The sequence below is a fragment of the Lolium perenne genome, chromosome 6 (assembly GCF_019359855.2).
Source record: "Lolium perenne isolate Kyuss_39 chromosome 6, Kyuss_2.0, whole genome shotgun sequence".
NCBI lineage: Eukaryota > Viridiplantae > Streptophyta > Magnoliopsida > Poales > Poaceae > Lolium > Lolium perenne.
The window spans coordinates 202,773,300-202,788,678 of NC_067249.2; the positions used below are offsets into that span (position 1 = coordinate 202,773,300).

At 45.9% G+C, this 15,379-nt stretch overlaps 2 protein-coding genes across 2 annotated transcripts; both read left to right on the top strand.

The window, feature by feature from the left end:
• The first annotated feature begins 2,028 nt into the window (after window positions 1-2,028).
• Window positions 2,029-5,239, top strand: LOC127306366 (transmembrane 9 superfamily member 12). The gene is made up of 2 exons (XM_051336982.1): window positions 2,029-2,151; window positions 3,003-5,239. Exon 2 carries the CDS (start codon window positions 3,036-3,038, stop codon window positions 4,995-4,997), a length of 1,962 nt encoding a protein of 653 aa, XP_051192942.1. The 5' UTR covers window positions 2,029-2,151; window positions 3,003-3,035; the 3' UTR covers window positions 4,998-5,239.
• A 2,453-nt stretch (window positions 5,240-7,692) lies between these two features.
• Window positions 7,693-10,725, top strand: LOC127306365 (transmembrane 9 superfamily member 12). Its single transcript, XM_051336981.2, has 2 exons — window positions 7,693-7,896; window positions 8,461-10,725. Exon 2 carries the CDS (start codon window positions 8,496-8,498, stop codon window positions 10,464-10,466), a length of 1,971 nt encoding a protein of 656 aa, XP_051192941.1. The 5' UTR covers window positions 7,693-7,896; window positions 8,461-8,495; the 3' UTR covers window positions 10,467-10,725.
• Window positions 10,726-15,379: the final 4,654 nt, after the last annotated feature.

Below are 15,379 nucleotides of genomic sequence, written 5' to 3' on the forward strand. Positions count from 1 at the left end.
ATTTCTATCACTCTTTACCTCCTGCAAACCCCATCGGGAAGGTGTCCCATCATTCCCTCCTACGACGATGAGAGCCTCAACGGTCATCTTCTTCCCCCGCATCTCACGCCCAAACTGTGCTCGGATGCATCTTCTAACATCCAAAAATTCTCTATTGACCATATCTGTCACTACAACTTTCATCGAGTCGCAGCTCGACACATCGACACCAGAAAATTCGTCGCGTACGACAACTCCATAAAACACTAACAAAGTTTCCATCGTACCTACCGCACAACCATATTTTTAAAATTATATTAGATTACAACACAATAATATTTAACATGTGATTAACATTTCTAAATAATCATAACACAACACCATATTTAATATTTTTAACAGAATTCCATAATAAGTACAGACGGATTTTAGTACCTCAACTTTAGCCCGTGCGCTCCACTTCTAATTATATCTTAAAATAGTTTCACCTTATTGCAATCAAAGCACTTCGTCCGAATATGCACCATCACTTAATCTAATTAGAAGTTGATCATTCCTACGTGATATATTTCTACGCACTTAAAATCATAGTCTATATATTTTCGCATGTTGCATACATAAAACATAATTTCTAGTTCGCAAATTCAATTAGCTATGTACGTTCTAATTACATGTTGCATGTCCTAATATATTACTCAATAATGACTACAGTCGTTCTAATATTTTCAACCTACCTATGCATGCAAATTCTGCATGCAACTACAGAACATGCATTAATCAAACTAATTATAGTACACAACTAATTAGGTTCTAACTACATAAATAAAATAGATCATGCTTTCTTGTTTAAATCCTTACCTTGATATCTCAGATTGAGCAAACACTTGAGAAAATAATGAATCAGCTAAGAATTCTTGGGCAGCCAGCAGGAGACATCAACTACGTGAGCAAAAACTAAAGTGCACGAAGAGAAAGAGTATGATGATATTGAGAGTGCAGATACTGAGCAGACAGTAAGAGCCTTATATAATCAGCTCACCTCGATAGAATCCATAATCAGCAAAAGCTAGACCACCGAAAGCAGGTAATTTGCAACAGTTAAAGCAGGAAAAAGCAGATCAATCACATCATAAAAATCAGTGCTGCACAGCCAGATGCTGCCGGCCTGTCGCCGCAGAATGTCCCTCGCATGCGCGGTCGGCTCCAGTCCGGGCACTGCCGCCACGAGAGCCTGCGGCATGGCCCACCACGGCGTAACGGCGCCGGACGGCGACGGTGCAGCTAACGTGCCGCCACACAGCCCGGCGGCAAGCGCCACGTGTCGGCTGGGGGCACTGCCGCCACACACGACATGTTCCTTTTTTATCAATTTGCTTCACAGGTGGTCCTTTTTGTCAATGAATTGGGGCAGGTGGTCTCTTTTGTCAAAATTTCCTTATATGTTGCAAGTGTACAAAGTGTAAACACGTGACTGAACTATGCATATGGCAAACATCTAGTCTAGCGTTATGACTGAATACATATTTAACACTTCAAATTAACCACCAAAGATGCAGGATCATTTAAAATCCAACCCAGCAAAGGAGCAGACCGCGAGGGCTGGCGATGAAGAGGGCAAGGACTACTCACGGGCTTGTGCGAGCGTGGTCCTAGTGGAAGAGGCTCTAGGAGTTCCACGTTGTACGCAGCGCCGTCGCTTGCCCGCAGCACGCCGGAGACCGCCGATGCCTTCAAACCCGAACCCAAACCACAAATCGCAGACGGGGACACTCTCTACCGGATTAGGGTTCCCTGTGCTCTGTATATACAGCTCAGGTAGCCCGCAACGCCGGGAAGGCGGCGCCGTCAAGGTGAGAGACACTGGCGGACTGCCGGCGGTTGAGTCGAAGGCGAACGGCGGAACGTGATCAACTGATCACCCACCGGATTCCAGGGCCCATCCGCCTAAACTCCGCACAGACCCTGGCCCATCTTCTATCATGAAGCAAGCCCAACCAGCCCATCCCACACACAACCTACCAACGAAAGCCCAACCGGGCCCATCCGACGACGGTAACAACGCCCACCTTTTTGTTCGGGGAAAATGCCTCCACTGAGCAGTTGGTTGGTGCGCTGCTGCTAAGCTGTGCGCCGCTCACGCTGACGAGCATCTCCTCCCATCTCCGGTGCCAGGTTCGGATCGATTCACTCCTCCCGCCCTTCCTCCGCCTCCGCGTTTCAGCCTGCGCGCCGTCGCTCGCTTGATCTAGATCTGGGGTCGGCCTTGGCTCGCGCGGGTTCGTGGCTGCGCGGTTCCTGTTTTTACCCGTCCGCTTGGCGGCGGCGTAGATCTGTTCTTCTGAGGCGCTCCCGTACCGCGATTCGGAAGCGGTTTTGGTTCCCAGGGTCGAACCGAGCGAATGGTTGAGCCATACCTGAAGCAATATTCCAGTGCTACTGTCCCAGATTTATTGTTGCTGATTTAGTATTTTAGAACCCATTGACTGATTTCGGTGGTGCTGACTTAGTCATATACCAGCAAGTCATCCGCCGCATGCTTTCATAATTCGCGCACGTTATTAGATTTAGTCTTTGCGTTAGGCGTGCCTTCCTGATTGCGCCATTGCGAGCTACGGGCTGTTACTGATCGATGCCGCTTTTTCCTAGTTCACAAAAGTGGTCTTAGCGAGCATCTGGCGCATGTGCATCTTATTTTATTATCTTCGGCAGAAATTCGCCAATATAGATCTTTATATCTTCTCTTTCGTTGGTAAGTCATGTGGCAAGCCCTACACACCGTGAACATGGATGGTACTAAAAAAAAACCACTATGAATTGATTTATTATATCATTTAGCACCTTCAACCAGACCTTCCAGTGATTTCATTGTGCAATCTGCATATGTTATGCTGCTTACGGAGAAATATCGACTTATCAGCTAGCCATGTTGCGGTGTTTGGTATATATTGTTGCTGATATATTTGCTCGGTATATGTCTTATAGTTACAGGAACTGACTGTTAATGTACTTCCTTTTGGTTTCAGGTGTTAGGCAGAAGTTCTCAGGTACTGGTAATCATGGCCAAGGGCTGGATATTCTCTGCTTTGTTACTGGTGTCACTTGTGATTGCTCCTGCCTGCGAGGCGTTCTACTTGCCGGGCAGTTACATGCACACGTACCGGCAAGGCGAGGAGATAGGGGCAAAGGTGAACTCGCTCACATCAATTGAGACTGAACTGCCTTTCAGCTACTACAGCCTCCCGTACTGCCAGCCTCAGGGTGGGATAAAGAAGAGTGCTGAAAATCTGGGGGAGCTCCTTATGGGTGACCAGATTGATAATTCCCCTTACCGTTTCCGTATTAATGTCAATGAGTCACTATATCTGTGTACCACAAGCCCACTGGATGAGGTTGATGTGAAGCTCCTCAAGCAGCGAAGCCAGGACCTCTACCAGGTAAACATGATTCTTGACAACCTTCCTGTGAGGAGGTTTACTGAGCAGAATGGAATGACCATTCAGTGGACGGGCTATCCAGTTGGTTATACGCCTGAAGGTAGCTCTGATGTGTACATCATTAACCACCTGAAATTTAAGGTCTTGGTCCATAAGTATGAAGGAAGTAAAGTGAGGGTAGTTGGAACTGGGGAAGGAATGGAAGTGATCTCGGACACAGACACGGATGCCGGGTCTGGATTTGAGATAGTGGGATTTGAGGTGGTCCCATGCAGTGTGAAGCGTGATCCTGAAGCAATGTCAAAGCTTACAATGTATGATAAGGTTGAGGCTGTGAGCTGCCCCGTGGAGTTGGAGAAATCTCAAATGATCAGGGAGAAGGAGCGGATTACTTTTACGTATGATGTTGAATTTGTAAACAGTGACATCAGATGGCCATCACGGTGGGATGCATACTTGAAGATGGACGGTGCGAAAATTCACTGGTTCTCGATTATGAACTCATTGATGGTGATACTGTTCTTGGCTGGCATTGTTTTTGTCATATTATTGCGGACAGTGAGGAGAGACTTGACTAGATATGAGGAGCTGGATAAGGAGGCTCAGGCTCAGATGAATGAGGAACTCTCTGGGTGGAAGCTGGTCGTTGGAGATGTCTTTAGAGAGCCAACCTCATCAAAACTGTTCTGTGTCATGATTGGTGATGGGGTTCAAATTCTAGGCATGGCAATTGTCACAATTTTCTTTGCTACCTTTGGATTCATGTCTCCTGCCTCTAGAGGAATGCTGTTGACAGGGATGATATTCCTCTATATGTTACTTGGTATTTTGGCCGGATATGCTGCTGTCAGGCTCTGGAGAACTGTAAAGGGAACTTCTGAGGGGTGGAGGTCTGTCTCCTGGTTAACTGCCTGTTTCTTCCCTGGAATTGTCTTCATTGTCCTCACTGTATTAAACTTCATGCTGTGGTCAAGAAACAGTACTGGAGCTCTCCCCATCTCACTTTTCTTCACTCTTCTGTCCTTGTGGTTCTGTATCTCTGTGCCACTCACCCTTCTAGGTGGTTTCCTTGGAACAAGGGCCGAGCCAATTGAATTTCCTGTTCGAACCAACCAAATACCAAGAGAAATCCCTACAAAGAATTACTCATGGCTCCTCATATTTGGTGCTGGAACTCTACCTTTCGGAACACTCTTCATTGAGCTCTTCTTCATTCTTTCAAGTATCTGGCTCGGAAGATTCTATTATGTGTTTGGGTTCCTCCTTGTCGTGCTCCTTCTGCTGGTTGTGGTATGTGCTGAGGTATCTGTTGTTCTTACCTACATGCATCTCTGTGCTGAGGACTGGAGGTGGTGGTGGAAAGCTTTCTTTGCCTCTGGAGCAGTGGCATTTTATGTGTTCCTCTACTCTATCAACTACTTGGTGTTTGATCTCAGAAGTTTGAGTGGGCCAGTTTCTGCCACACTATATATCGGATATGCTTTCATCGTCTCTCTTGCCATCATGCTAGCTACTGGAACTGTTGGATTCCTGACATCATTCTCTTTCGTTCACTACCTTTTCTCATCAGTCAAGATTGATTGAAGGCCTTATCCTGCAAACCTCGAAGGATTGTACACGCAATGCTTTGACCATGGCAAGGGAAAGCAATGTACACGGTTGTGCCATTCTTAATGTAACATATTACTGAGAGTCTTGAGACTATTGTACCACAATACATCTGGTATGTTCTAGTAGATGTGATCTTAAGCTTGTGATGTTCTTTTCTTATTTTTGCTGCATTGTGTATTGATGCAAATGCTCCTTTAAAATCGTGAATTTTGCCATATTATAGTGCCTTATGCAACTGTTGGTTTCATTCTTTTTGTAAGATATGTTTGCAATGCGGAAATTGTTTTATCTCTGGAGTGTAATCGTTCTGTTGCAAAATTGTGTTTCTAATGGATGCTAGTTTCTGCTTTTCGCACTGGTCTATTTACTTGAGATTCCATACCTATTTGCTTGAGATTCCATACAGCATATAATTCAGGCTTTTGTAATTAGGCATGGTAATTCATATGTACTGTTTTGTGTGATCCCTTCATGACTAACAGTTATTGTAATTATCTATTTCACCATTCACATGTATTTATAGCTACTCCAGCTTAGGTTTTCTTTTTTGTCCAGTCACTCTCCTTTAATAAAAGCTGATTCTGAAATCTGTAAGAAACAGTTCTATAATTCTGAAGTACTTTTGATGGTTCTGTGACCACATCGTCCTGTTTTTTCGTCTTTTTGCTGTTGATGAAAAATGTTGAAAGGTAGCCCTGAGAGCATGAGAGACTCAAATTGAACTAAATCAAGGAAATCAGATGTGCAAATATTGCGTTAGTTATTTTTGCAGTTGAACTTGAATCTCGAGCATCTCGGTACAATCTTTGCTGCTTACTGCTAGTAGTCTAATACTCGGTATTAGTAAACCTTTTCTGCTTATCCGTGGAAATGAAATGGTGCAACTCTCTACCGGTCATGTCTGCATTTTGCCTTATAAAGTGAAGATGTGTGGTGCTATGCACATGGTTTGGTGGCTCCAACCAGATCTCGCACACACCACGCCAGGATCATATATCCCCACAAGTATAGAGCTCCAGTGGCATTTATCATTAGGCTACCTCATCAGTTTCCTCATTGGGCACTCGCCCATCACCACTTTCTGTACCTACGGCAGCTGAAACTTCGTTTCATCTGGAGGGTGCTTTGCTCTATTCAGTAACCACTGACCAGTCATGTTATGGACCTAACAAAATGCTCAAAGCTTTTTGCCTTGTTTTGTCTGGAAGGATGTCGCATTCGTCCCAGTTTGTGTTGCTAGTCAGTTTTGTCCTCCTTGACGTTGCACTGTTCTTCTCAGTCGGAAATCAAACCAAACTAAAATGCACCAGAAACCTGACACTGATGTGCGCGCCTATAATTTCATACGTCCAGTCTTCGGCAGTTCTCAAGAATCTGAATGCAAGCTATATTTGTGCTTGAGTTACACTTCCCTGCCGATTCATAGAATAATTAGGGCAAACTTTGCCATGTGCAGATTCCTTGCATTCCCTGCATAATCATGGGTCGTTGCGGGGAGTGTGGCCGTGGTAGTGTACCATCCAAGGAACGTGCCCCTTTTCTTCCCTGAAGCTAACGTGTCCCTTTTCGTGCTCATGCAACGCAGATCACACACTCCCCCCCAATTTTAAAACAGAAACTTCATTTTCTTTTGTTGGTTCGCTCGTCGGTTCATGTTGCTGGTTCTTCACACCAACCATCCCTTTTCCCCACCGGACATCACGCATGATTGCTCGCTAAGAAATGCAAAAAATTCAATGAACGGCAGGTCGACGATGCAAATACGGTGGTAGTGTAGTGCAGAGTTGGGAGATGGTGTGACGGTGAGTGTGTTTGTTTTTTTGGCTGAGAAAAGGAGTTTGGTGGCCACTGGCCAAGCGGAGGCATCACCCACGGCAGGTTGGAGCTCGCCTTTGCATAGCTGGACCATGAGAACGCATCTGAGTTCTATGCACGTAGTAGCAATTCTTAGGTTGTTGGTACCAACATTTTGGGTGGTTGTTGTGTTGTCTAGACGTCATTTTAGGCATGGCTGAGCTCTCACAGAAGAAATATAAACATACCTTCATTTTTCTTTTCACATGAAATGTAAACATACTTGATGGGAAGATTTTTTATCTAAACATAAACTAGCGCTTAGGAAAGATCTGGATTTTAGTAAAATCTCAGATGAGTTGCATGACGAGATGGAGGAAGTATCTATATACACTGTTCTCGAAAAGAAAAGAAAAGGCACCGCATTGCTGAATGTGGGAAGTATTTCTGTAGTACTTGTATTTTCATCTTCTTTGGCGTTATGCAGCTGCTTCCACGAGTGAGAGCCGTACCAACTCCACCGACGGTCCAGATCTGAAACGGGGGAATCAGTATACTGTAGAACTGTAGACCGTGCGCACGGACCCGTTCTGGCGCTTCGCCGGGCCCGCATGTCACTGTCCCGGTTAGGCTCCCCCCGCCAACCTGCCGAACCCACCCGGGTCAACTCCACGTGGAGGAGCGTCGAGCGGCCGGACCCAGCACCAACCCCTGGGAGTGTGGTCCCCACCCGGCCTGACAAAATTTCTCAAAAGTTCCCTGCAGAAACATCTGAATTTCGTCGGAATTCCGCCGAATTCAAGCACGCGTTAGACGAAAATAAAATAAGATGTCGCGGGAGTGAGAGGTGGTATAAGATTGGCGTGCTGGTGCCGCGTCTCGGCCTCCTCGATTTTGCCGGCCCAGCGTTTACTACCTGCGCATTTCTTCTTCCTCCTCGATCTCGAGGCGGAGACCGAGAGAGAGAGGCGGCCTCGGGGTCTGGAGCGAGCGAGCGTCCATGTTTTGACCTCGCCCAGGTCGCCGCCTCCTCCTTGTCCTCGCCCCGCACCGTGATCCAGATCTGCGCCTGTCTGAGGTGAGCGCCCTTCCCTTCTTTTATCCCCCACTCTCGCATTTCATCATTCTCTGTGCGGGTTGCCGGATCTGGATCCTCTGCTTCTGTTCTTGCCCCGCTCCTTCGGGTCTGGGCTCGAACAGAGGAGGGTTCGCGTCGCTTCGTCGGGATCGTTTGTGGTGTAGGTATAGTTTGTTTTTCCTCCGTGGCTACCCTTGTCGATTTCAGGGGATTGTGTGGTCTATACTGTTCGATTACGGGTTTATGTTCCTTGATTCAGACTAGTCGTCGTTTTTAGTCTATACGTGATTCAAATTCACAAGAGGTTGTCAAGTAGCCCAGCTTCGGTGTATACTGGCCTGCACTCGTAGATCATCATCCGGCCGTGTTCATTTCGTGCATGCATGCTGGCGATTACATAGTCGAGTGCTCTGTCTCACGCAAATGCGTTCGTTCGTCTTTAATTTTCTTTTTGTATGTTGCTAGATATGTCCCCGTGATTAATTATATCGAACGGCAAAAAGAAAGAAGGCCGCTGGTGCAATATGAACTGATCTGTGTTTCTTGTGCACAATTTTCTTCCAGGTGAAGCTCCTGAGGGCAAGGAATCTGCTGCCGCCATGTTCCCCAGGATGGCGGCCGCCCCGTGGATCTCGGCATCCCTGCTGGTCCTTCTCCTGAGCCTGCACCCCGCCGTCGACGCCTTCTACCTCCCCGGCACGTTCATGCACACCTACGAGCCCGGGGAGGAGATCTCGGCCAAGGTCAACTCGCTCACCTCCATCGAGACCGAGCTGCCCTTCAGCTACTACAGCCTGCCCTACTGCCAGCCCCCCGAGGGCGTCAAGAAGAGCGCCGAGAACCTCGGCGAGGTCCTCATGGGCGACCAGATCGACAACTCGCCCTACCGCTTCCGCGTCAACCTCAACGAGTCGGTCTACCTCTGCACCACCGACCCGCTCACCAAGGAGCAGGCCGAGCTGATGAAGAACCGCGCGCGCAACCTCTACCAGGTCAACATGATCCTCGACAACCTGCCCGTCATGAGGTTCACCGAGCAGAACGGGATGACCATCCAGTGGACCGGCTACCCCGTCGGGTACAACCCCATGGGCAGCAGCGAGGACTACGTCATCAACCACCTCAAGTTCAGGGTTCTCGTCCACCCCTACCAGGCGCAGGGCGATGTTGTGGTCACGAGCGAGGACGGCGTTGCGATGGTTGAGTCTGATCGGAAGAGTGGCTTCCAGGTTGTTGGTTTCGAGGTCGTTCCTTGCAGCGTGAAGCGTGACCCTGAGGCGATGGCCAAGCTCAAGATGTATGAGAAGGTTGAGTCTGTGAGCTGCCCCTTGGAGCTCGAGAAGTCTCAGGTGATCCGTGAGAAGGAGAGGATTACCTTCACCTATGAGGTTGAGTATGTCAAGAGCAACATCAAGTGGCCATCGAGGTGGGATGCGTACCTCAAGATGGATGGCGCCAAGGTGCACTGGTTCTCTATCATGAACTCGATGATGGTCGTCTTCTTCCTGGCTGGTATTGTGTTTGTCATATTCTTGAGGACTGTCCGTAGGGATCTGACACGCTATGAGGAGATGGACAAGGAAGCACAGGCTCAGATGAACGAGGAGCTCTCAGGATGGAAGCTTGTTGTTGGTGATGTCTTCAGAGAGCCCTGCTGCTCAAAGCTGCTGTGTGTTATGGTCGCTGATGGTATCCAGATCACCGGTATGGCTGTTGTTACCATTGTGTTTGCTGCTCTGGGTTTCCTCTCACCTGCTTCAAGGGGAATGCTCCTGACCGGGATGATCATTCTCTACCTGTTCCTTGGGATTATTGCTGGATATGTTGGTGTCCGTGTCTGGAGGACCATCAAACAAACCTCAGAAGGCTGGAAATCTGTTGCTTGGCTGACCTCCTGCTTCTTCCCTGGTATTGTTTTTATCATCTTGACTGTGCTGAACTCCATCCTGTGGGGTAAGAAGAGCACTGGAGCTATACCCATTTCACTCTTCTTCACCCTCTTGGCCCTGTGGTTCTGCATCTCAGTGCCACTCACTCTTATTGGAGGCTTGCTAGGTACCCGTGCTGCAAGCATAGAATTCCCTGTCCGTACCAACCAAATTCCACGAGAGATCCCTGAGCGCAAGTTCCCTTCATGGCTCCTTGTGCTCGGCGCGGGAACATTGCCTTTTGGCACCCTTTTCATCGAGCTCTTCTTCATCCTTTCTAGCATCTGGCTGGGGAGGTTCTACTATGTCTTCGGCTTCCTCTTCATTGTCCTATTCCTGTTGGTCATAGTCTGTGGTGAGGTCTCTCTGGTCCTCACCTACATGCATCTTTGTGTGGAGGACTGGAAGTGGTGGTGGAAAGCTTTCTTTGCTTCTGGCTCCGTTGCTTTCTACGTCTTCCTATACTCTATCAACTACCTGGTGTTTGACCTCAGGAGCCTGAGCGGGCCAGTCTCTGCGACGCTCTACCTTGGCTACTCCCTGATCATGGCTCTTGCCATCATGCTATCTACCGGTGCCATTGGATTCTTGCTCTCATTCTACTTCGTCCATTACCTCTTCTCATCTGTTAAGATTGACTAGAATTGCTTCTCCCTGCAATAGTGTCACCAGACCCTTAGAAACACAATACAAATAACATCAAAACGAAAATTGGAAACATGGTGTTTTACATGGTTTAGCACAGTTACTCCAGATTATGTTAATTTCTTAGACATGTATGCGCTGGCTATGTTGTTGCCTTTCTGTAATACTATTATGTTTTGCTTGCTCTGTGCATTTGTGAGCAGCATTTTTGTTGTTGAGGAACTTATTAAATATGAAACAGGACGATTTGGTTACAGTGTCTTGTGATCTCTTCTGAGGTTTTACTGGTGTTTGGTCAGACGTTCTTTTGCTTGTGTAAGAATTAGTAATCCCTACTTGATACTACTGATATATACATGTAAGCTAAATTTTTAATCAGACTGTCCTGTTCAATGCTGCATGGTTTTACACTTCCTATCTGGTTATGTTGTTGATTCATTTCTAGTCCTATTGTGGAGCTTTAACAAGTGAAGAACTTTATTATCCTGGCATATACAGCCATAAAATTCCAGGAGCGTGATGCTTGGACATCCCCCGATTTTATTGCTTGCTCTGCTCCTGTCCTAATAGGTTAAGAAAATCACGTAACAAAAAATAGTATTCCATCCATATATCTGGAAGAAGATTGTATGCTAACAGAACTGTCGAGAACTAGACATTGCACATTGGATGCAAGTAGTCAGAGAAGCTTGTTCATTCTCGATAGAAGTAATATCGATCAAAGGTTGCTCGACTATAACAAGTTGAGCTTAGTACTCCGTAGAACATTTGTATAGTATATGTTCCTTGGCACGATCGGATTGTTCCCTATGAACATTTATGACATCCCTGACCGCCACCGCCGCCACAGCAACCATCACCACGCCGCGACCCAAACTGCCAGAAGAGAACACACCGAAGCTGCGGGAAGAGAAGTGCCAGCGGATAGCGCCTTTCTCCTACCTGCTCTCACCTAACCCCCGTTGAGAGTCGACACAGGAGAGCCGGGTCACTCCGATGCCTTCCCTGCCGGCGAGGTCGGCTGGAGGCGGCTAGGAGGTGACGCCGGATTCCATGTATATAGTAGTTTAGGATTCCATGTATATAGTAGTTTTAGCTGTTGTTCTAGATCTCGGCTTTATGCTGGTAGTTGGCTGTATGCCAGGAGGATGGTGCTGGCTCTCTCCGGCCAGATCTGGTACCAGCTGGTGGTGCTTCTTCTTGCAGCGGTGCTCCCATGGATGGAACCGGAGGCGGCGGGGAGAGGTGCTTCTGGCTACTCCGAAAATAAGGCTGGCTCTAGCGGTGCCTCAGATTCGCCTGCTGCTGAGTTTAGCCTGCTTCCTCCTGGTCGTCATGGTGACGGAAAGAGGCGGTGGATGGGCGACGTTGGTGGCGAAGCTGGGAATCTGCAAGGAATTCATGGTGCTGCGTTTCGTGGAGATCAACCTCGGTGGTCCAGGCTTGGCTGCCGACTCAAGATGCCGTAGGGCGGCTTCTCCAATTCCTGGCGCACTGGCATCAGGCTTTCAACCTCCATCGGAGGCCCCTTCAAGGATTCACGGCGGCGCCTCTCTTCCTACCGAAGCCAAGTGGTTTTGTCCCCGGCCTCGTCGTGGAAGGCCGTCGTTGGAGTCCTCTGTTCGCCGGCGGTAGCATAGGACCTGATTGCTTTTCAGGTTTTTTCTTGAGGGTCCTTTCTGCGCTTATGGGGGTCTGGTTCTTTTTGGTTGTACCTTCTGTGGACCTCGTTGTACTTTGTACCGCACGGTTGATTTTAATGAGCAGCATCTAGACCCTTCGGGGTCGTTCCTGGTTCAAAAAAAAAAATGGGCAATAGGACCAGTGGCGGACCCAGAAAAATTATAAGTGGGGGAAATCAATTGAGTGGAGGCATTCCTTGTATAAATTTGCAAAATCTGAAGAAATTTCAGTGAAATATGAACAAACACTAAACAAATAAAAAATGTTGTGCCCCACTGAGCTCTACTTGGCTCCGCCCCTGAATAGGACTATCGAGAGAGCGTAGTTGTAGCATCCAACTTTCTTCTAAAGAGCACTTTAACATTGCCAATTTCATCAAAAAATAACCCACGCTACAATTTTCCCCATGGTATCATTGTGGTTTCAGTGTTTCAACCTAGAATCATGTAGGAGTACCATATTTCAGACCAATTGTGGTTTTACACAGGTTTAAGTAATGTTCGAAATAAAGTGTAGGAGCTTACGATGGGATTTGGCAGAACTCCTGGTAAAACCTCAGAACAACTCCAAAGTCCCAATGGAACATGCACACAACTTTCAAAAAATCATTAATCCACAGTGCAACTCAATGAGTTTTTTTTGTTTCAAAAGTTCCATAAATATTGCATTCAAGTTTGTAAAAGCAAAAAAATTGAAATTTCAAATCATCTTCAACATTGATCTTGTTTCCTAGACCTCATCAAGAGTAGATTTAGGCCCAAAGAGGATGGGGCTAGTAATATGAATTTTTTTAGGCCAATTAGCCTGATAAATTGTTCCTTTAAAGTTTTCTCCAAGGTCATGAAAAACCGTTTTGCCCTTATCCTGAATGACATTACTGCTTTTAACCTAAGAAAGTGTTGTGATTGCCCATGAAATTATCCATTCGGTAAATAAAAGTGGTTGCAATGGTATTGTCTTAAAATTATATTATGAGAGAGTTTTTGACATGGTGGATCTAGACTTTCTTCTAGATATTTTCAAGAAGAGAGGTTTTGGGGACAAAACTATAGCGCTTGTCAAAGCCATTACTCATGGTGGCTCCGTAGGAGTCAAGCTAAACAATAGTATTGGCGATTTCTTTTGTACTAGTAGAGGCCTTATACAAGGATATCCTTTTCCCCCTCTCCTTTTCAATGCAGTAGCAGATATTTTAACTACAATGCTTGTTAAGGAAGCTAATAATAATCTTATTAAAGGCCTTGGTTGTGACCTGAGACCTGGAGGGGTCATTTGTTTACAATATGCAGATGAAACCATCCTATTTTCTGATTGCAACCCTGAATTTGCAACCAACCTCAAAATGGTCTTTACTTGCTTTGAGCAAGTCTCTAGGATGTGAATTAATTACAATAAAAGTGAACTCTTTCCTCTTTGTTTAGAGAAATTAGATATCTCTTTTTAGCTGATATTTTTGGGTGTACTGTTGGTACATTCCCTATTAAATATCTTGGAATTACTTTGCATTTTGACAAGCTTAGGAGGGTGGATATCCAGCCTTTGATTGACAAAATCCTCAAAAGGATCTCTGGTTGGAGAGGGGAGCTTCTCCCTTATGCAGCTAGGGCCATTCTTATCAAAGCTTGCCTAGCCAGCATTTCCATTTACCTACTTTTCTTTTTCAAATTTCCTAAATGGAATCTTGATTTGATCAACTCCCAAATGGCAAGGTCACATGAAGTTACACCTAGCTAACTGGAAACTCATTTGTAAAAAGGAGTTTGGTGGGCTAGGTATTCCTGATCTTGCTAATGTAAACTTGCCTCCTTGGCTCCTCGATTAAAAGATACAATTTGGATGATGGGAAGCTTTGGAAAAGTATGGTAGATTCTAAGTATAATACCTAGAATCCATTTTTTTTGTAGTAAAACAACTAGAGTCTCCCAGGAAAGGGGTCATGTGGGTTGTTGGCAGGTTGGGAATGGTTCTAAGGTTTGTCACCTCTCCATTAGCTGTCCAATTCCTTGACATCTACATTATGTGCAATGAACATAATATGACTATCCAGAGCATATGGGATGGCTCTCAACTTAAACTAACCTTTAGAAGAAATTTTAATTCTTCCCTCATGCATCTTTGGTATGAGCTAGAAGCTATAGCTAATAATATTTTTTTCTGCTTATCTCCTAATGCTTTGATTTGGCAATACGAAAATAAGGGGGCTTATTCCACCTCCTCTTTATATACTATTAGCAATTTTGGTGTTGTTCAACCTATTTACATTCCTGCAGTTTGGCAGTTGCATATACCACCTAGAGTTCATATTTTCCTTTGACTCCTATCCCATAATAAGCTTATGACCAGAGAAAATTTTGAAAAGAGAAACCTTAACAAATCAGTAGATTGCATCTTTTGTGCTGAATAGGAAACTGTGCATCATCTCCTCTTTCAGTGCACTGTAGCAGATTTGACGAACCATTTCACAAATTTTTGATATTGAAGTGGGAGATGATTATTTCTCGGTTGCTAAGTTTTGGATAGCTAATAAAAGACATGTAACTCTGAATGTTGTTTGTGCTGCTTCGCTTTGGTGCCTCTGGAAAATGAGGAATGACATGATCTTTAACTGTCTACCTTGGTTGGACATCCGGCAGGTGTGGAGGATGATCTTTTACTCAGTGAAGAAGTGGAAAATCATATTGAAAGACCACATGGAGTCTGGAGTGGAGACCTTCTACTTAGAGATGTCTCGAATTATGTCCTCTTTCCTAGCCCTGAAACCCTGAGAAACAGTCTAGATCGGTGCTCATCTCCTGATGCTAAAAGGGCAGCAATACACAGCACCTGGGGCACTCCCTACTTGTGTCCTCGAGCCGTAGGCGCTCAACTCACTCTCTGCCGTATGATCACCTGGACGGTGTCATTAGCTTTTGTTGTTTCTCTTTCTGTTGTCCTTTTCCAGTCTTTGTTCTTTCTGATAGACTCGTTTTGTAATTTTGTATGAACCTGTCGTACTGTCAGGTTTCGTACGGAACGAGCCTTGTCTACGAAGCTTCGCTTCATCCTAAATTTCCCATCAGCCTATCCAATCTAATTCCAGACAGAGTCAGTAGACCTTACTTTAGTGATTTAATCAATGAAACCGGGAATGAGATCCCTATTGATCTAAAAAAAAACCTCATCAAGACGAAGACGATAGTAAAGCCGGATCCAAAGTCAGTGAACCGGTTGTTCCGACAAAAATAGAT